The sequence below is a fragment of the Semicossyphus pulcher genome, unplaced genomic scaffold (assembly GCF_022749685.1).
Source record: "Semicossyphus pulcher isolate SPU_LCO1_2020_fin unplaced genomic scaffold, fSemPul1.0.p SCAF_16, whole genome shotgun sequence".
In the NCBI taxonomy this organism is placed as follows: Eukaryota; Metazoa; Chordata; class Actinopteri; order Labriformes; family Labridae; genus Semicossyphus; species Semicossyphus pulcher.
The window spans coordinates 14283213-14306441 of NW_027211670.1; the positions used below are offsets into that span (position 1 = coordinate 14283213).

General features: G+C 40.3%; 1 protein-coding gene across 1 annotated transcript in view; it reads left to right on the forward strand.

The window, feature by feature from the left end:
• Positions 1-23229, forward strand: part of LOC138593144 (protocadherin-15-like) — a 211046-nt gene that overhangs the window by 68089 nt on the left and 119728 nt on the right. The window contains exons 9-15 of the mRNA XM_069664016.1: positions 637-807; positions 10288-10396; positions 12771-12883; positions 15790-15996; positions 18719-18853; positions 22350-22499; positions 22613-22704. Coding sequence (XP_069520117.1) covers positions 637-807; positions 10288-10396; positions 12771-12883; positions 15790-15996; positions 18719-18853; positions 22350-22499; positions 22613-22704 — 977 coding nt within the window. The remainder of the gene's footprint in view (positions 1-636; positions 808-10287; positions 10397-12770; positions 12884-15789; positions 15997-18718; positions 18854-22349; positions 22500-22612; positions 22705-23229) is intronic.

Here is a 23229-nt window from a genome sequence, read left to right on the forward strand (position 1 = left end):
GATAAGAACTAACTATAATGACAGAAACCATGTTTGAGAAAGATTTATTGGGCGTGTATTTTGATTTTATAGTTTGACTCATGTCCCATCTGTTAACATGGAGGAGGCGGGCTGTATGACCTATACTGCAGCCAGTCAGCAGGGGGCGCTCGAAATGTTTTGGCTTCACTTTTCCAGTATATGATGTCCGCATGCTAATGTTAGCTAATTAAGGGAAGAAGCCCTAAGGTGGGGACTTACTTGCTAAAATGTTACGAGTAAAACTGTGCTGTTGGAGTAAACTTTTCATGACTTGAAAAACATGACTTGATGACTTGAACATATTTGCAGATGAAGGCAAGAGAAACGGTTTAGAACTAAGTTGAAAGTGCTGCGCTGAACCAGTCATACTTGTCTGTTCATTGCTGTTGATGAGGTATAAATAGACATGGAGATAGTGAGTAAAGCAGACAGCAGCCTTTGAAGGCATTGAGAGTCCCCCGCTGCTTTTTTTATTTGATTTTCTGAAAAATATTCAGCAGGGCTATGTTGTGGTCACTTTCAATTTAAGACATGAGGATAAAGATATGCAAATATCCAAATGAGAAACTGCAGTATCATCTAAAAGTTTAATAAAATCTTTCTCTGTGTGTTAAGGACCGAGCCCCTTATCCAAGCGAGCGCCGCACAGCTACCACCACTCTGACCGTGGATGTCCTCGACGGTGATGACTTGGGTCCCATGTTTCTACCGTGTACTCTTGTGGGAAATACCCGTGACTGCAGTCCCATCACGTACAGGGCTAATGTACTGGAGCTGACAGAGCCGGTGAGTGTGTGCCTGTTATGCACCTGTGTTATACAGTGTACTGTGTGTGTATGAACTTTAGCCACCAGCGAATAATGGCTGTGCTTTCATTTTAGTTCACACTTAAATTTCATGCACTTTTCATGACATGAGATAGTTATGACATAGTTAGTATTTTAGTGTTCTTTAAAGGTGAGTGCTGAGAGAGCCCGCGTTTCTACGCCTGTGCATTTTTATACATGCCCATATTTTATTTTACTGTTTAGGATTCCAAGACCATTAAGAGCTGCTGCTGCTGCTCCTGTGATCATTTGTCAAATACATCAGCCTCTCAAACTCCAGTGAAATTAAATACTTTCGGCTGGATAAAAATGTTGAAGGTCCAACTTTATGCTGCTAACTTTAATATTGATCGTGTGCTTCAAAGTTTGCCCTTGATTAGCCATGGATATCTGATTTTCAAACATGGTATAATGTGTCTGAGTAGCACTCGGATAAGGGAGAAAATATGAAACATTTTCTACTTTTAAAGCTTGTTTTGGTTGTGTAAACTAGCAGTTTAGTAATGAGAATAAAGGTCCCTCCTCAAAGACATTCACTCCTGTGCTGTATGTGAATTTAAAGCTCCTGTGAGGAGTTTTTCGCTGGTTATGAAACAGACTGAAATTAATTCTGATGACTCTATATGAGCTACAAAAGCAAACCAGAGCATCAGCAACAAGATTGATTATTTCTATATGGTAATTTTTAAGGCCTGAAACAGCTGGCGGGGGGGTAGGTGTCAGATGAAGCGATTAACTGCACGCTGCCTTTGTTTACATTTGCAGGGCAAAAATTTAAAGTGAGTGATACATACGAGATTTGTTAAAAACCACCACTTAAGCATGCACAGGACAAAATCAGCAAAGAGATAAGAGGTACGGCTTTGTCCACAGGGGGCGCCAAAATCAACACAAAACCGAAGGTTCCTCACAGGAGCTTTAACCAGAAACTAAGTCATGATTTCAAAAGCAATTAGCAAATCTGAAACTTACTTTGTCATAGATCAAAAATTCAGCTTGAGACAAATTCGCCTGACGTGTCACGAAAGCCTTTCAGCATGTAGATTTGATCTGAACACACGGCCCTTTCTTAAGTTAGTAACTGGACTGTAAACAATGCAGCGCACGGAAAATGAAGTCATTCTGAAAGTCGCTAAACGCTGGCTAAACGGGAATGCCCACAAAATTCAGCGTCACTCTCAAAGTGCTCATATTCAGTGCAACAGCACCGTGAGTGTTTTTTTCTCCCGAAAGAGATACTTAAAAATTGCTATCTAAAAATGTGTCCCAACAACATTTTGAGTTTTTCAAAACTAGCATTGTTTAATAGTGAGTGTGCAACACTGTAGCGTGTATTTGTGCTGACACAGCTGTATCCATCGTTTTGCATTTGTATCCTGAGCATTTAGCTGATGCCGTTATCCACAGCGACTTACAATACCACTTTGTAAATGAGACAAAGTTGCTGCAGGCGAAATCCTCAACTCTGACAAGTCAGCAGAGCATTCATCCCTTACCACACACAGGCACACACGCATACACACACGCGCGCTCCCTTGATGATGACAAGCTAGATGTGCGTTCATGCTTTAAACCTCCTCCACCATCCATCTACACACACATACACAGAAACAGTGCCGGGCCGGAGCAGCCATGCCTAACTGGACGTTGTGTACTCCATCTCTTTGTTTATACTGATGTCTTCATCACACATGTTCACACTTTACTCCCCACACACACTTCAAATCTGCCTCTCTCTTCTTATCTCGTTTCGCTCACACACGCTTGCACAGACCTGCACACACACACAATTTTCTCCCAGCACAGAGAGACACGGGAGGAACAACGGGAGTAAATCAACTTTACACCTTGTGGTTTTGAGAAGGAGCGAGCGTGCGCAGACAAGGACAGGGTTTACGATGCAGAGGTGGGTGTAAAGGAGGGGGGAGTCGCACGGGGAGAAAGAGAGGTAAAAAGGCAGAAAATTTATGCTGTGAAAAACACTTGAGGGTGTAGTTGTGTTTAGAATAGTTGCATCAGACATAAAGATTGTGTCTCATTTGTCAATTTGCTCCCAACGCACATGGTGATCCCTGTGTCCTGTATCGAGTTGGACCAGGCAGATGTTTAAAGACCTGATGACCTTTTTCACAGCAGACATTTAAACGTGTCACAGCAGGGAAAAGCTCAGGTGTACTTAAAATTAATGATGGCTACATCCCGATGTGGCTTTGCCATTCGCTGAGCCCTTCTATCGTGCATGCTGGCTCACTGTGGCATGGCTTAATTGGCCCTCGTTAACAGAGCCCTCGTTAGTGATATTTGCTACACCTGCGCTCCCCCTGCTATGACAGGTCAAAGTATCTGCTGTGGAGAGTTCTGTGAGTAAAATCTGAACCAACCATTGATTCTTTGGTTGCCATACTGGAAACCATTGCTATTCTTTGTGAACTGGAGATAAGCTTAACTGGAAGGTTAATATTTTCTTATGGATGCTTATGATGAAGGCATAGTGATGTCATACGGGTTATGTCGCATTGAGCTTGGAGAATACACATTTATAATAGAAAGCCTTCTACACAAATTTCAGGGCATAAACAAGTAAATTGCATTATGGGAAATGTAGTGCCCAGTATAATTGGAGCCTGACCTAGCCTGTGAACCAAATTAACCTGCGATATCATGTTTCATTTGCTCTGGCCTCCCTCATATTCAGACAGACTAACATACGAGTCATTGTCAAGATGGCCGTCGCTGATGTAAGATATTCTGTTGAGTCACCGTGCAACACACTGAGGGATATTTAACATTTTGTACGAATGGTAAATTTTGGCTGCTAAATCACATCAGGTCAAACATCTGTGTATTATGTTAAACTAAGAGCTTTATGTATTAGATGTTAGAACTAGCTACCTAGCTTAGCAGGCTACAACTATCACGAGTTTAGGCCATGCCTACATGTACAAAACGTAGCTTTTTCTCTGCGTTTCGGCCTTTGGTCCACACACAAATGCCGTTTTAGGTCACTGAAAGTGGATCTTTTGTAAAACTCCGGCCAAGGTGAAGACTTTTAGAAAGGTGTAGACGGGGTCGTGATGTCAGGCTGTGCGGCGTTATCTCCTTTGTGAGGCGTCGCAAATGAGGCGACAACAGTGATGCTTCTAACCTTGCTAACAGGACTTTTTACATGTTTACACATATATGTGCAGTTACTCGTCCACTATATTGAGGAACAGAGGCGTCAGGATGCACTACGAAGGTCACTTTGTATTCCAGTGTGACGTTGAGGAATAACTCTACTTAGCTATCAGTCCACACACTATTCCCCCTTCCTTGATGCACCATTGCAGTCCGCCAGGTAGTCTAGATTTTTTCGGACTTTTGATTGGCTGCAATTTTCTTTTTCTTCCTCGCATCACCGGGTTATATCGTCGCCTGTTGGTGTGGCATTCTCATGACAGTGTTTATGTTGTGCTGCGTGTTTTGAAAAATACTCGTGTACGTGTAGACATGGCCTCAGCACCGATTAAATTCAGGATATTTGAATGATATCAGAGTTTTTTTAAACAATCATATCCTTAAGCTAAAACAATTTCAGGTCATTTAGATAAATGTGTGTTTATGCCACCAGCTTGGTCTCTCCCATTTGCCTGAATGCACCTCTGTCTATTCAAAGCAGCCGTCTCTCAGGGGGCCTGTTTGATTGATTAATCCAACATGAGTTCTCTGCTTGAATGAAACCCTAATATAGTCGTTGCAGGTAACGCTCAGGGTTCATAATTTGCTCCCATCAAACTGTCGCAGGAGGGGAAAAGAGAAAGCCAGAGGCCTGGAGGACAGACAGACAGACAGACAGACAGACAGACAGAAAAGAGCTGCTGTTGTTCGGTTTTAAAAGAAAGATGAGGAGGTGAAGTGAGGAGAGGAGAATGAATGCAGAGGAGAGTCCATGCACCGTAATAGTTTGAGTCCTAATCAGACTGATAAGATATGACAACCACCGAGCCTCACAGCCAACGTAACTATTCTCTCACTGCGACTTTCTCCTTCACACACACATACATTAAAACACACACACACACACACACGCACACACCGAGATGCTGGTCATTTATGCCGAGGAGTTGGCTGTCAGGCCACGTTCACATATTCACTTCAAAAAACGTTGCTGCCTCTGCAACTCTGAAATGTATGGCTGTGAGGGGAAAATAGATTATTGAACAGTACAGTCAACAACTCTCCCAAGACCTGACCCATCATCGAGTTTGTCATTCCACCAGACTGGCATTTGATTGGCTACAAGTTTATGAATAAAGCATCACAGGCTCCAGAAATGAAGGCTGTAACTTAATGTTGTTGCTTCTTTTTTTACATATAGTTCAACTTTGTAGCACTTCAGCGCACTGCATCGGGGGAAATAGCCATCTGTTACTTTTTTATGTGATCGGGGAGTTCTGTATCTCCTTTGTGCCTCAAAGCACGTCTCTCCGCGTTCCTTTATAGCTCACCGGTTGACACAAAGCCTCACCTGACCACCAGACGCCCTCTGGGATTTCCCCCTCCTCCTCGCCGCTCTCGGGATCAGCCACCTGCCTGCACAGCTGCTGCTCATTTGCTCATTAATTCCCTCTGTATATAAAAAAAAAAGCAGCACACACACACACTTGCCAGGTGGTGTTGCTCGGTTGTTGTGTATGAGTCATTCACGTCTGCCCGCTTACCTGTTGCTGGTATTTCTTCTGCTGATTTTGCAGTGTTTGCTTGCCTGACTCTGCCAGGCTGCATGTTTCTTGACAGTAAGCCGTAAAAGCCCAGAGAGAAAAGAAGCTTTTAACATTACCTGACCAGCTTGTTTGCTCTGTATTGGAGCCCACACCTTGGCCCCTGTCATTGTGAGTTCAGTTTTGTTAGGCTCTACTTGAGTCCACTGTTTTTACTAAACCTGACGTCGGCATTTATGGATAACTGATCTCTCACAGAATACTTATTCCCTCATTCCCAATGTCATGATTTCATTACAAAAATGTAGGAAAATAAACAAAATAGGTAACAATGTTAGATCAAGACCTTATATCGATTAAACAATATCACACGAGAGGGAGTGATGTTATACTGAATATCAGCACGGCTGTGATTCAGTCATAGTCACCATGCTGCAGGAAAAGTGCCAAAGATCATCACAGCATGCTGATATTCAATATAACAGCACGACCCAGAGTGTGATATCGTATATATACAACAGTTCTACAAATGACTTAAAGTTGTGACAAGTAATAAGCAACAACAGATTGTTATCACAACACAACTATCTCCATAACTTGACTGGAACACAAGCAACACATAAACATTTTACATAACTCTGGCTACTTTGTTTATGTTAGCAAGTTGCCGCAAAACAGCTGCTTTGTGTTACATAACGTCATAAAGTTTCTGTTTATCATACAACCAGTGGAATTCTAAAATATCAAGATACTTGATTAAACACAGACTGATTGCTCTAATGTTAATAATCTGTTTCATAACCAGAGAAAAACTCCTCACAGGAGCTTTAAGCAATATCACATGAGAGGGAGTGCTGTTGTACTGAATATCAGCACGGTGATTATTTGGTCAGAGGAACGAGGCCGCACAGTTTCAGAAGTTCTGGAACCAAAATGAGTGATTAAATAAACAAAAAATGTGTTGTTGCAAATTATTATTTAATACGTAATACCACTTGTAGAACTGTTTTATCAAATATATATCACACTCAAGGTTGTTGTACGGAATATCTGCACAGCCTGCAGCCTTGTGCCTATGACTGGATCACAGCCGTGCTTATATTCAGTATAACAGCACTCCCTCGTGTGTGATATTTGCATTAATCAACATAAAGAGTTCCTTGGTCTTAAAAAAATGATGCTGTGCCATCTTGAAAAGGCTATCAGTGTTTGTTTACAAACACACACATATTATCAATAATGTTTATTAACAGTGGTCATAAACAGCTGCATCTGAATAATAAACATAGTTTTAAAACAGTGCAATATTATATGTATATCAGCACTGATGGGAGGCCCCTTGTCCAATCAGATTACGTGGTTGGAACTAACTATTATATAACCAGGTATTACAACAAAGGAAGCTGTGATATAAATAACTGTTTGTAAAATAACTGTTTTGATGCTTTTATTGTTTGTTTGGTCTTTATGTTTTTCTTTTTGAAGTGTCACGTTGGCTCATATACCCTTACAAATTATGCACTTTAATGCTTCAGTTGAAACAATTAATTGAATAATAAATAAGTTTTCAGGCCAATTAATTAGCAGCAATTTTCGTTTTTCAAGCTAAAATGCCAAAACAAAAAAAATGTGTTTAATCTTAAAAATTTGTTTTTTTAGTTGTTTATGTTCGCAAATTCAGTTGCTTTAGTTAAAACTATTACTTAGACAAAACAATCAACGTAAATATTTCAAAGTGTGCGTTAGGGAATTTCATTAGTTTTTCATTATTTTGTGTTATTATTTTTTGTTATTACTGAGGAACTTAAGTGTAAGTAGCAGCCACAGTTCAAGTAAGTCACAAGTGAGTCAGTACAATACCTTAGCCCTGACACAGCAAAATGGAATGCAGCCTTTAGTATTGTAATAACTGCACTCACATTTGACCGGTCAAAGATGTCCTTGCTCCAACCACTCATAATGAATAACCATAAACTACACAGAGTATTATAATAGTAAAGCTGTTGGTTTTTTCACAGCTACAGGTGGAGCTACATTTGTGCCTGTGTGGTTCTCTGAAAGAATGTGAAGTGCTCTCTATTTACAGGAATCTGTGTAGTCAAAAGCCAGGTTTTATAGACGCTACTCCAAATAAATTGCTGTGCTTGTAGTGCTTTCTAAGAGAGGCAGAGGCATAAGAGTTAAGAAGAAAGGTTGAGCGTTTCAATAGGTAGAAGTGCTAAGTAGACTTGTATGTTATTTCTGTAGCATGTTTGAAGTGCTGGTTTGAAGCAGGGAGGGCAGCCTCTTTACAGAGTGAATGATCAGGGCAACCAATGTTTAAATAAACCTTTTTTCAGGACTAAGAATGAAGTCAATGTATTTTGGTTGAGCTTATTTTAAATGTGTGACTTTTACTAACCGGCTAGCCCAATTTAGTCTGTTTTTGTAAGGCTGCCATAATACACATTCCAAACTATTATTTTGTGTCATACAACAGTTAGTTCAGTTCATCTGATTGGACAAGAGGCATTCCATGAGTTTTGCTTTTGTGATTCTGAGGAAGAAGCTTGATTAACCTAAAGTCCGTTAGCTGTAGTGTTGCTTAGCAGTATTCAGAACACCTGAAGCGGAGTGAGACACATAGTAAAAAGTCCCACTGATGTTGTTATCTATATTATCAGTCATAAAATGCCTCTTGTCCAATCAGATTACTTGTTCGGAACTATTTGATGTATAATTAAAGCTGCTGTGAGGAACTTTTGGTTTGTGTTGATTTTGGCGCCCCCTGTGGACAAAGCCGTACCTCTTATCTCTTTGCTGATTTTGTCCTGTTCATGCTTAAGTGGTGGTTTTTAACAAAAAATCTCACCCTGCTTTCTTTAACAGTCATATGTATCACTCACTAATTAATTAATCGCTTCGTCTGACACCTATCCCCCGCCAGCGGTTTCAGGCCTTAAAAATAACTATATAGAAATAATCAATCTTGTCGCTGATGGTCTGGTGTGCTTTTGTAGCTCATATAGAGTCATCAGAATTAATTTCAGTCTGTTTCATAACCAGTGAAAAACTCCTCACAGGAGCTTTAAGCCATATCACATGAGAGGGAGTGCTGTTGTACTGAATATCAGCACGGCGATTATTTGGTCAGAGGAACGAGGGCGCACAGTTTCGGAACCTGTTGCAAAATGAGTGATTAAATAAACAAAAAATATTTAATATTATTTAAATCCACTTGTAGAACTGTTTTATCAAATATATATCACACTCAAGGTATATCAGCACGGCCTGCAGCCTTGTGCCTATGACTGGATCACAGCTGTGCTTATATTCAGTATAACAGCACTCCCTCGTGTGTGATATTTGCATTTATCATCATAAAGGTATTCCTTGGTCTTAAATAACTGATGCTGTGCCATCTTGAAAACACAGATATTATCAATAATGTTTATTAACAGCTTCACAAACAATATCAATGCCCTTATCATAATTGTAAGTGAGTAATACTGTCTGATGTCACCTGGATGTCTTACATCTAACAACAGATCTGCCTTTCAGTGCTTAGTGTCTCTACAAATCACACATTTTTACGCTGCATTTCATGGCATTGAGGCGCTGTGTGACACAGTTGTCATTGTTAATATCAACAATCGTAGTATTATCTCAGCGTTCTCAGTAACCTCGCCGTCTTTCTCTGACTCCCTTTTCTTCTCTGCTTCATTTACATCTCCCTCGCTCTCTGTTTACCCTCTGCTGCTGGCAGATTCATCTCCCTCCCATATATTTACACCCTCTTTTACGCCACTTCATTACGCGCTGTAACTTCCTCTCCGCCTGCATCTCCCCTCCTCTGCGCCTTCTCGGTGACAGCCAACAGGAGATACGGCTCTATGATGGCTAGTAGATTTTAAGTGCTGCTTGACGGGCGCCGTGTTAAAGTATTGTATTATAGCAGGTGTAAGGGTGTACTATCGGTTCAGTGTGTATGTGGGTCCTGATACTTTTATGCACATTTGGGAATACGTGCAGTCTTGTCGGTGTGCTGCTCTTGCCATTTTACAGCTTTGGTGGTTGTTATCCTATAGGCTTGTTATGTCTCTCCCATTGGGGGTTTGGTATCGCAGACACCTCAGCATATTACACTATTATAACTCAACATAATACCCTGGGCGTACAAGCATACAATGCAGATACGGATCTACACCTGCAGACTCATACTGTGCACATAAGACAGTCTTTTAGTTTGACGGAGCGATCCAATTAATGTGAACAATAATAAAGGTCCTGATTGTAATCCTGTGTTATGATTTTATTTAATATAATGTGATCATTTTACTTCCCCGTGTGGCCTCGCACGCTCCACATATGATTTAAACTACACTACTCTGTGGTTTTGCCAACAATTGATTTTCCCTTTGTGCAGCCTTCTCCTCTTTGACTCTAACTTGCTGTGCTTGCTTGCTCAGAGCGTGTACGTTCATAAATAAATACAATAGGAAAAGCTTTTTTAATGCAGTTGAACAACCGGATCGAACCACCAAGCAATTAATGTTTTTTTAATATCCCTTCAAGTGTTCTAAGCTTTCGCTTTAAGCTGCTTTCTTTAAGCTGTGTTTGCAACAAATTGAACATGGACACAAATTAAAGCTGGCACTGAGAAGTTAGAAAAGCAAAGGTAAAATGGTGTTTTTTTCATATTTGTATTGTAAAGGATGTGACATTACAACCCTAATGCTTTCCTTTGGCTCGGTTTCCAGAATAAGGTGAATCCCCTCAATGTGACTCCGCCCATTCAAGCTGTGGACCAGGACCGCAACATACAACCTCCCTCTGACCGGCCAGGGATTCTCTACTCCATCCTCATTGGTGGGTGTCATTTTGGGGGGGGTATGTCTGTTGGCAGCAGTATGAGGAAATAAGGCACTCAGTTAGACTTAGTACATTTATGTACACAGATTTTGACCGTGGCAGGTAGTGTTGCTAATTAATTAGCATGATTCTTATTGTAAAATTGGATATTTGTATCATATGTGCACATGTGTTTTGTTGCTCCACACAGATATTATTCTAATTCATTGCATAATACTTCCAATTCATTGCAATATTGTATAATACTGTACCATGATAGATGATATTAGCATATGTCTTCAGAAACTCACTGTTGTGCTAGCCAATTAAAGTAATAATCTCGAAGATTTTCATGTAAATAAATGTCTGTTAAGTCACTATCTATCGCAGAATGACGTAACACAATGGTGATTGAGCCTTTGGCCCACTGACGAAAGCCTTATTAAGCCTTAGTATATAGTATTATTACAGACTGGGTGTGTGTGGCGACATTAGTGGAAAAAATCACAAGTGGCGTCCAGTTAGTGACGTGTTTTCCATCACCCAGCAGTGGTTGGTCTGCCAGAGAGGGTAGGCGGAGCTAAGCGGCTGCTTTTCCGGTCTCTGCAAGTGTTGCGAGTAAACAGTAATCTACTATGGCTGAACAAACAAAGAAAAGATGGATGACTACAGATACAACTTCAACAATAAGTGAAAATCCAAAGAAATAGAAACAAATTCGACGCTCAGATGAAGGCAAACAGTCTTAAAAGGAAAGCGACCGTCAGCGAGGAAAATCAAGAGTTACAACCGGAGCCAACCGAGGACGTCTGGTAATCTTGGACGTATGCGCCCGCAAATCCTCGCCATTAGGTGCCGCCAAATAGAACGAAACCAAGAACTTCGAGATTATGTCTTTAATTAAAGGGGGGGTATTATGTTAATTCCAAGCTTCACATTTCACTCTGTGATACCTGTGGAGTAGCTAAGCATAATTTACAGTTAAAAAACTCACAGCCCCTGCCTGAAACGACTCAGTCAGGCACTGTCCCTTTAAGAAACCCCGCCCCTACAAGCCCACTCTCCTCTGATTAGTGCAGCGTGTAGAAAAAACTGTGTGAAACCTGGCTTTCACAGCAGCCTGCAGACTGAGCTTAGAAGCCTGGGGATTACTCCAACATACTTCACCCATGTTTAGTCTGGACATCCAACACTGTAACAGTATATGTCTTTAAATGTGAAACAGCATAATACCCACTCTTTAAGTAAAATGTATTGAATTTGAATATTTGATGCAAAAACAAAAAAAGTTACTCTTTACAGACACAGTAAATACATAATTTAACAGACCATTTACCTACAACAATAGAGGCAAGTATGTTATTCAAAGTGACATCAGCACATCTGTTCTCTCCGGGATTCACAGAAGCAAATTCTATGACATGCATGTCTGTCGTCTCAGGGCCTAGCTGCTAGTAGAGGCTTGCAAGGGTTTCGAGGATGGCACTCAAATGTTTGGGAGCAGGATTAGCTCAGCAGAGTGACACTATATGTAAAGTAAAAGCTAACAGGATGCTAATATCCAGAAAAGATATTTCCAAGCTCTCAAAGATTAAAGAATCGGCCCATTAATGCATCATATGAAAAAGTGATTCATAACAGAGCACCATCGCTTCAACACCTCTTCATTACGGTTTGAAATAGTAAAATGCAGAGTCACAAAAACGTTTATTCATGAGGATCTGCACAGTCGGTAAAAATTCACTGACATGACTTGACAGGGGCTTGATTACATTTCCCAGAATCCTGCTGTGAAACTAATCTGTCTGAGTAGGGGGATTATGAGCGAAAGTGTCTCAAAGAGTGAAAAAAAAAAAAGATTTAAAGATGAAAAAAGTGAATTAATAGCAGCTGAGAGTCGTGTGTTGTGAAACCTTGAATGTTTAGAAAATAAACGGGCCTTGATTTTGGATTAAACTGGACAACAGTAACACTTTAAAGAACAGACTGCTGCAGGTCGAACAGAGAGAATATATTCACAGAGGCCTCGGGACAAACCTTAAGAAGAAGAGAGGCTCGCGCACGAACAGCCGTAATCGCACATGCAGTGGGAATCATGCTGCTTCGTGCTCATGTGCCCGCATTCCTGAACTTGATTTCCCCAACTGAGCATTCCAGAGCGCCGTATACCGCATGTTGTGTGTCTGTGCATCGGCTCACCTGTGGAGAGCAGAGATGAGAAAACCTGGACCATTAGCCATGCACCCTCCCCCCTCCCTCCTTGTACACTCCCCTTAGACTCCCAACAGACAAACATATATTGATTCTTAAACCAATTACTGATCCTCTCTCTGTCTCCAATTATCTTTTTGCTCTGTTCTTACTGCTTGTGCCTCTTTGCCTTCTCTCTCAGGTAAACCAGAGTCCTATGCAGAATTCTTCAGCCTGAACAGAACCACGGCGGAGCTCCTGCTTCTGAAGCCCATCGACAGAGAGCGCCACCGCAGATTTGATCTGGTTATCAAGGTGAGAAACGCCGGGGGACATTTAACTCGTTTTTCTTGCAGCATATTTCTTTTTTGAAAAAGCAACCTTCCTCCTCAATTTGCAGTGTGTGTTTTTTTCTAATGCATCTAACCCCCAACACATCCCTCAAGCTGTTGGGTGGATCTGTAAACCTAAATTAGGATTAAATGTTTGGCTGCACCTTATTTGTAAGGAGCCTGCTGGTTTGGATCAATTAAAACTAGTCCACCCTGCGCATGTTAAGTGCTAGTAATTAGAAAGAATTAGGACAGTCCCATGGTGTGTGAAGGTGTGTTTTTGTCTCAATTAGGCATGTAATGCAATTGCACCACCGAGCACACAACACATTCTGCTCTACTGAAATTTTTCTCTGCATGATATTAGTTAAAGTTTATTTTGGCAGACTTCAATTGGAGTCACAGATGGAGAAACAGTGATACTATATGAAGCTAATTGGAGAGATGAAACACACTGATGTCGTTTACGGTAAGGACGGAGATGTACTCGCTTTTAACTACACGTTTGTGTGCGCATGATGGCTGCCACACAGTCCCTGCATCTGTTTGAAACGTCGGTTCTGCACATACGTGAGATGCAGTTTGCACATGAACAGTAGGGGCGGTGTAAAGGCAGAGGGGGTGTGACAGAGGGTCAACACAGCAGCAGAAAGATTTAAAGACCAGAGATGTGGACTTGAGTCTTGGTGACTTGGACTCGAGTCGACTTGAGTCACTGTTTTGATGACTTGTGACTTGATGAAAAATAAATGACTTGAGACTCGACTTGGGGCATGATGACTCGGATGGCTTGCGTGTGTTCATAAGTTTGAATGTTAGCTGTTAAATATAAAATGATATAAGTCAATGTTGTCAAGTTTCTGTCTAACTATCAAGTATGTCTGGAGAGCAAACTGGGAATCATGATTGGACTACTCAAAAAGCTCCCCAGTATGTGATTGTCATGATTGGATGACTGGCTGTCAGTCAAACTCCTAGCTATGGCAACACGCAACATCAAAGCCCCCAGCAACCTGATGTATTTTCCCCAAAGAGAAGCTTCATCAGTCGTACTCGTTACTACTCAATACGGTCTCAGACCAGACCATCGTCATGGCTGCGTCTGTGCCAAGATAATACAGATACAATTCACTGTCATACTCTATGAACAGGTTATATCAATTGGTCAATAATATCATTATTAGAAGGGCTACTATTACCTTGTCTTTTCTCTTTATAAAGACCGGATACTACAGGTAAGAGTGCTGGATCTCGGGTGGAAAAAAAGTGACTTGACTTGGGACTTGACTTACCTGAACTAAGGACTCAATTTGATGTGACATAACCTGTGACTTGACTTGACTTGCCCAAGATAAAATGACCTGAGTCTTGCTTGAGACTTGGACCAAATGACTTGGGACTTGAGCAAAAATGACTTGGTCACAACACTGTTAAAGACAAGCTAGTAGACCAAGTCCGCGATTATCCACATCTGTACGATGTGTCATTACCGCTGCACAGCAACAAACATGCCTGTCAAAATAGCCGGCAACATTTAAGGTCCATCTCAGACGTCGACATGGAAACCTGCAAAACTAAACGGAAACAAGTCCGGGACCGTTACCTCCGTGCACGGAGGAAAATGTTTGAGAAACGGACAGGGGACGGGGCCGGCTGTGTGTTCTGCCGCAATCTCAGAATTAACATAGCAGTAAGCTCCGTAAGTGTCACCATGTGTGTTGTTTACATCCCACACATATGGTAGTTGCACAAGGCCTGATCTCTCTAGTGTGCCCTCTAGAAGTATCCTCCAGTAACATGAGTGGTGCATAGACAAGTATGTGAACAATTACGTTCATGACGCAGGCGGTTGTGTACACGAACGCAAGGTTGAAAAAGCAAGTTTATCTCCAGCCTAACAGACACATAATCTTCACACATCCATCACAAACAAACTGATCTGTAGGAAATCATGCAAAATGATGGCTGAGAACCTGCCTTAGAATAATATTTCAAAGTTTTCTTCAGTGTCAAAGTCACCAAGTGATAGTTGACTGTACATCCATGGGTACCTTGCAAACAGGAACTGCTAATAGCTTATTCAGCATACTTTTAATGGTGCTTCAATCATCAGCACTTACCTGTAGCTGGAATTACAATAGCCCACTTGTCAGGAGCTGGCTTATTTTGGTCCCCATATTCTGTTTTAAAAAGGATTATATGTTGGTGTTGGCATGTTTGCATGTGTAAGATTATCAAAAGTATTTCTGATTTACTTTGATTTACTTTTTAAACAGTCAAAGTCAAGTGTCATACTGAGCTGTCTTATAAGATGTAAAGTAGAAGGACAAGCGAGCTGATAAAACTAAGATTGTTTTTATTCAAGGATGTAGATGCAGGTGGGATTTTTTTTTTAAAGTAGGCGGTTTATGTTTCAACTGTTAACATGGAGAAGACACGTGCAAAAAAATACTGACCAATGCATATTATGTTGAACTCACCACACCTCCCCTAGATATATAAACACAGTCCAAGTAGGACTTTAAAGAACAACTATTTACGTTAAACTACACTTCTGTTTTTCCCGTCAGCCTCATTTAAAATCAAGAAAAAAGCAAAGAGTAACCCTTGATTGAAGGTTTTTCCGCTCCGGTTTTTGGTCTATTCAGAGAAATTGTTTCAAAAAATGAGAAATTGATAATGCCACTTCTGGTGAGTCACCGACAAATCTGTTGTTATTAAACCCAAAATTTAGAACTGGCCTGTACTGGTAGCCTGGCATTTGTCAGACCAGCTTTGGCTGCTATCTTAGCACATATTATGTGAAGCATTATCATTAAATAGCACTTGAGCGGCAGAAGTGCAGAAGCCTGCCAATATGAACAATATTTCTCTGTCTCCCTTTTACAGGCAGAGCAGGACAACGGCCACCCCTTACCCGCTTTTGCCAACCTGCAAATAGAAGTTCTGGATGAAAACAACCAGGCACCCTACTTCTTAGAGAGCAGCTATCATGGCTACGTCAGTGAGGCATCACCGGTGGGAACTACCATAAGGACCAATGCCAGCCTTTCTACACCGCTGACCATCATAGCGCTGGATAACGACGTGGAGGAGGTGAGGACAAAAGCATGCAGAGCTGTCATCCACTAAAGACATTAACAGCTGAATAATACTAAAATTAAAATGGTGGTCAGAATCCTATATTTAAAGAAAGCAACACAAAAGTCCCTTTTTGCAACTTATCTAAACCTTCATTAACATATTTAAGGCTTTATTATACTTATATAAACAGCATTTTTTTTAAACCTTGCCTTAATGAAAACCTTACAATATACAGTATATATTTTCACATTCAAAAACACAAGATATCTCATTATGTTTTAGCCCCACACCTCTGAGGACACACTTATATGATTTGTTGCATCTTCTTCCTTTTTAGCTGAAAGCCAATGACGTGCCTGTAGGTATCACCTGTGTGCTTTTGTTCTATCTCTATCACCTTATGCTGAGTTCTCTGAAACATCAACTCGCTAATGTCAACAACAACAACAACCTAAGTTTCTCTAAATTTTAGTCTAATCTATTAAATCTACTGCCCAATGTCTTAGGGCAACTTGTTACTAATTCACCTAAGATTGCATTTTAGACTTGTAGCAGTAATTTCCCATAAATTGACTGTTCGCTAAGTCCTGGTTAGAGTTTATTAGCTGTAGCTTGCTAGTAAATTGAGCTAACATATGTCCAGCCAAGATTTTATTAGTGGTAGCTAGCTACTGAATTGAACTAACATAAGCCAAGTTAAGATTTTCTTAGTGGTAGCTAGCTAATCAATTAAGCGAACATAAGCCCAGCCAAGATTTTATTTATGTTAGCTAGCTTGGGCTTGTATTATATTAGTGTTAGCTTGCTAGTGAATTGAACTAATATAAGTCCAGCTAAGATTGTATTAGTGGTGGCTTGCTAGTTAAGCAAACAGAAGCCCAGCTAAGATTTTATTAGTGGTAGCTAGCTAGCGAATTGATATAATGTAAGCTAAATTGAAATTTTATTAGTGTTAGCGAGTGAGTTAATTGATATAACATAAGCCCAGGTAAGATTTTATTAGTGGTAGCTAGCTTGTGAGTTAAGCTAACTTAAGCCCAGCTAAGATTTTATTAGTGGTAGCTAGCTTGTGAGTTAAGCTAACTTAAGCCCAGCTAAGATTTTATTTGTGGTAGCTGGTGAATTGAGTTTACATATTCCCAAATTACAGTAGCTAGTTGAAAGGTGCTTTCTTGAGCAGACTTAAATACACACTTGTTTTAGTCAAGCATGTTAAGATTTGCAGTGGGAAAACATACAGTTTCCATCATTGCCCTTTTGGTGTTGATTTTAGAAGGCTAAATATACCAAAAGACACAACCCCCCATACTCTTTAGATATAAGTTATCATTTTTACTACAGCCACTTGCACCAAAACTGGAGAAAGCCAAAGCTTGACAGTCCTGCCATACCTCGTCATGATGGCTAAGCTATAATGCAACAATCACTGTTTGGTGGAGGGGTTTAGCTGTTGGTAATTTTCCTGCTTATAGTCTGACTTAATACAGTAGAATCACTTTGTTTTCTCACTCATTGCAATCTAAAATGCAGGGCTCAAGTGCGCAAACAGAAGTGAACGAACCAATTACCGATTCCAAACAGTGAAATCAACATGTTTGCATAACTAGCAACACTGTGACTATGTTTAAACAAGGCGTATTGTACAGAAATGAAGGCTTCAGCCACTGAAGTGTCCATTTCAGAACGTCCTGTTGTTCCACTGAATCTCTAGTTTGTGCTTCGCTTGCAGTGTGTGAAGTGGCCTTTCTAATTTCCCTCTGTATCTGAATAGTAAACCCATTTACCTCTTAAATTGCCTCTCAGTGATAATGTAAGAATTTACTGTGCTGCAATGTTGTTATCGCCCATGCATTCCCAAGAGCTTACTTTGTTTAAGATATAGCATAGGCTTTTTGACAGAAACAAGCTTTGGTTCATTGCTTTCCAAAAGACCCCCACAGCAGGAAACAGGCTTAGTGAGGATAATGTGTGTGTTTCTGTGTGTTCTTGAGTCTGTGTGTGTGTGTGCGGCTCTTGATATACGTTGAGTTATTTTGAATATTGCTAACCTTGTCTTTCCTCCGGCATTAAGTACCGACAATGATGATAATTCGTAATTGCTTTTTATGTGGCGTCCGTCACCTTTTATTTATGTGTTTGCATACAACTGTGAGTGTGTGTGTTTATTTATGACTCAATATACACACAAGCTACATCGACAATATCAGCCCCCCCCCACCCTGCTGAGCCAGCCCTATCCGCAATGAGAACTCACACACACACATAACACACATAGTAGATGTGTGGGTAATGTCAGGGGAGGGCTTGGATGAGGATTGCCTCTCTATCACAGAGAATTGCGCACGCAGCCACACACACACACACACAAACAGCTCTCTAAAGAACATTTTTATGACAAGAAACTCAGGGAGGAGCAGTTTTTCATTCACCTTTTCCTGTTTAAGCACTTGCCTCCAGCTGTTTTGCATATGGCAGCATTTTATATTTTATGTTTTTTTCCCACTAATTTATACGAGTTTCCATTTAATTTGTAATTTTTCAAATACAGAAATGTTGAGAGAGACTTCTGATATAATCTCTTTTGATTGCTGACTGTCTAGTCCTTGGAAATTGGAAGCTCCTAGATGTAATCTTTTTTGTGTGTTAACCATACCTTGGTGATAAAAGCTCATTGAGAAAATATCACACTTGTAATCTTTTCTCAGTTCTCTAAACATCTTTTTCTCTCCAACAGACCAGGGACCCTCAGCTCGAGTTATTCTTGGACAGCTATTCACACGTTTTCTCCATGTCTGCTACTGGAATCAGAAGATATCTGACCCTGCTGCAGCCACTGGACAGAGAGACACAGGACTCCTATACGTTCACGGTACTCTAGAACCTTGGCAGTAGTGTGCAATGAATTCAATACAGAGGCTTTATGGGCATGAAAGCTTCAGAGACAATTTTCTGAAAGAATCTTAATGCATATTAACTAAATAATCAAAAGATATAAGAAATAAAACAACTAGTGTTGATTTAATAACATTTTTTCCGTCTTGATACCAATACTGATATCTAGTCTTGAGTATTGGCCGATACCAAGTACCCCTATGTTATAAGTGTGATATGAAAATAGAAATTTTGCCAGCTTTAACTAACATTATTGTCTTGCACCACACTGTTGTTGTTCATTACACAATAATTAACCTGAGACCATCAATGTTTTTGAGAGGATTATTTGTTCTGATACCGATGCTGATAACGATACTGGTATAAGTACCTGTACTGATATCAGTATACTGGTGTCAGTACTGATACTGGTATCATACTGATGCCGATACTGGTATCAGTATACTGGTGTCAGTACTGATACCGATACTGGTATACTGATACTGATACTGGTATTAGTATACTGGTGTCAGTACTGATACTTGTATCATACTGATACCGATACTGGTATCAATATACTGGTGTGAGTACTGATACCGATACTGGCATACTGATACTGATACTTGTATTAGTATACTGGTGTCAGTACTGATACTGGTATCATACTGATACCGATACTGGCATCAGTACAGATACTGGTATCACTATGCTGGTATCATATTGATACTGATACTGGTATCCATACTAATACTGGTACTATACTGATACTGGTTTCAGCATTGTTATCGGTATTGGTACTGATACCAGTATCGGTTTCGGTACCAGTGATGCATTTTAGGGAGTCGGAGGCACAGCTCTATAAAAAAGTAATTATATGGAATATAATATGCTAATATGCGAGATAATTGTTGGTCAAATGCAGTGATTATATGTCTCTCAATTTGTGACATGAATCACATTATGCAGCTAAATATTCTGCATAACATCTTTTTTTTCACTTTCTTTAAGCTATTATGTTCATATAATATCTTCTAGTTATAGTTAGTTATTAGTCATTTAGTAATTATATTGAATTTAGTCATTAGATACAGTACAATGCTTTTAAATGGATGTGAGAGATAAATGTCTGAATGCTTTTGAATAAAAAAAATCCCTGGTGAAGCCTGAGCAATGAGAAAAAAAGGACTCTTATCTAGCTTAGAGATAAAAACAGCAGGGTAGATCAATAGGAGAGGGGAGCACCAGTAGCTCTAATTTTATGTCTAATTTATCCTTTTTTTACCTGTATGAAAGGAAGACGCAGGAACAAGTGAGAGGGCTGTGCATGTAGTTTTTGCATTCAGGCCAATACTTGTTACAAGACTTATTACAGTGTGCGCTGTCTCTGTGTGTTTGCCTCTTTCCATCATTTTTCCTGTTTCTGTCCGCCTCTCTTATGTTCTTTGTTGTTGTCTCTCTTTTTCCCCTCCTTTCTTTTGTTGTCCCCCCCCCCCCCCCCCCCCCTCTCTCTCTCAATATGCGGTTCTCCCTCTTCTCTTATTCTCTCTCTTTCTTATTTTAGTGCAATCAAATTCAGCAGCTTCTTTTTTGGTAGGCCGCAAAGATGCTGCCAGTTGCCAAGCACAGTGTATCTATCTATTGATCTACAGCATTCATACCGCAGTCAGTTATCTGTCAAGTTCAACCTGGTCACACCCGCCGTGTGTGTGGCTGTGTGTGTGTGTGTGTGTGTGTGTGTGTATGCAGCATACTGTATGAGTTAATGTATCCTTTTGTATGCATGCATCTATTTGGAAGTGAAATCTGGAAGAGGCAGAAGGTCTGGAGTATTGATTTAGAGGCAGAGGTGTACAGTAATCACGATGAAAGCTTTGCAGAAGAAATTAAATTCCAGAAGCAAAGAGAGAGAGAGAGAGAGAGAGTGCTGGGAGACATGGAGGATGATTTTCATTTAAAGGAGTCAATCAGCTTGTTGGCAGATGAGCCTGTGGAGAAGATTGGTATCAGTGAAGAAGCTGCTGTTGATACGCACTCTGATATGAACCCTGGATGGTACACTGGTTGTTTGCTTTATTCTTTCTATGATAGTAAAAGGCAAGAAATATAATATTGAATATTGACATGGAGCAAGTAATGATGCAGAGCTCGGGAATAGCTCGACCTTTCAAGGAAAATACACTTGTGTGCTTTATAGTAAAGGTTTATTGATAGCAGTTTTAGGGCTAACATGTCTGCATGCTAAATAATAAGCTAGAGCCAGCAAGCAGCTATTTAAGATTAGCATAAAGACTGAAAGCACTGGGTAACAGCTGGCTTGGTTAAGTCAAAAGATGCAACCCAAGACTTCTTAAGCTCAGTAATAAGACAATATTGTATTAGGGCCATTTTAGATTTTAGAGTGATTAGATTAAATAGAGTTCGGAATGTTGGTTTTCTGGAGCCAGAAGTGACCGTATTTGGATGGGGTGGTGCTAGAGAGGAGAGGGGTAGGGAAATGCCAAGTTATCGAAGCTAAACAGACGTCATTTATCAGACTAAAGAAGCTAGCAGATCTTGCGAAATGTAGCCGACTATCCGAAATCTATAACAAACACTGAACAAAGAAAACATCATGTTAGTAAAAGTTTAATCACTTAAAGACGTTATTCACAACCTGGGGCTCTCTGCATCAGCTGTGTGCTTGGTCAGCAAGTGGTATTTAAAACTCGACATGCTCCGGTGGTAACTCGTTCACATCAACAGTAAATACAAATAACTGTTGTCTTGTTGGGGGAACCATCTAGCAGGGCTTTGAGGCTGAACTTGCCATTTCTGCTCACAGAGGTTTGATTTCCCAAACTACGGGGCGGGCGGAGGGTCATAATAAATAGTGGCATTAAAGGGAATGTGCGTTAACTTTGACAGCCCTTCTATTTATATGACATATTTTATTTCGGGTTTCGGGTGGAATAAATCTGATCATGTAACTCTGAGTGAGTAAGCGCCACATAGTTAAACTATTTCTGTAAGAACAAATCCTACAGAGTAACAGCAAACATAGAGGGTTTTTATAGGAGGTTAATGGACATTTACATTATAATGTATGTTGATGGCTCTTTTTGTATAATTAGTCAGTTTATTAGTCACAGGGGAGTAACAATAATTGAGAGGAAATTGGTAAGGTGAATTATAATTTAAGGGAAACAGCCGGGACGAACAAGTTCAAAGGGTTTCAACAGTTTTCAGTTGCATCCACAAAGAAACATAAATAATCCAAGAACAGGGATTTATATTGAATCAGCACAGAACAACCATACCTCAAAAGAAACGAGGAAACATCAGATACTATCAAGATGTCAAACACATATTGAGTACACAGTCCTCCCACCTCTCTTAAGGTATCTTTGTGCAGCTCGACTGTCTGTAATGTTTTCTACCAGACAGAACATTTTATTTCTTTTCTCTTGTCAAAGTAAAAGAATTCATTCTCTCTGTCTGTGTCTGTGTCCCACCAGCTTTTGGCATCAGACGGCGTCCAGCAGAGCGTTCCGGTTGCCGTGACGATAACAGTGCTGGATGCTAACGACAACACTCCCTCTTTTGCTAACGTGTCCTATAACGTCAACCTGTTTACTGACATGGTGCCGGGAGAGACTGTGTTACAGGTACACACTGTCACAACACAATACACATTTTAAGAACTGTAGTGCATGACAATAATGTGATGTGGTTTATTATACATGTGTCAGACAGTTTGTGTGTTTGTGTCTCTTCCCAGCTATCAGCAGTTGACTCTGATGCAGGTCCCAACGGTCAGGTGACCTACCGGATCTTAGCAGGTGACCATGGACATTTCCTTATTGGACCCAGGTGAATATATGACTTGTATTGTCATTTAGATTATGCAGAATTTAATTTTGAACCTAAAGGCATAGTTTGACGTGCTTAGAAATACACGTTCTTAAAGCCAGTTAGCTTAGCTTAGCATTAAGTGATACCCTTCTATATTAATCAGTAGTCTACATTGTCTATTCTACAGTTCATGCTGTAACATAGTTTTACACTTAAAGTCCATTTTCTTTTGTTTTGCGCACACTGACATGTGGAGTACCTATGAGCAATGTACCTGAAAGCATCCTGTGTAGACACTGACTAATGACTGCAGCTGCTGTAGCTTCTGTTCTTACACGCTGCTCTGCTTCACAGGCTGTGTAGACATGATGAAGTTCTCTTTTTCCTGCGTTATACCTTGTACAAAATGTAAAAATTATGACTTGTGGTTTTCAGAGGGAGTTAAGGGGCAAACCATTTCTTGGCGCTGGTTCAGTCACTTAGACTATCTCTTGGCATGAGAGCGAATAAGCACATTTGCCAGAATGTCAAACTGTACCTTTG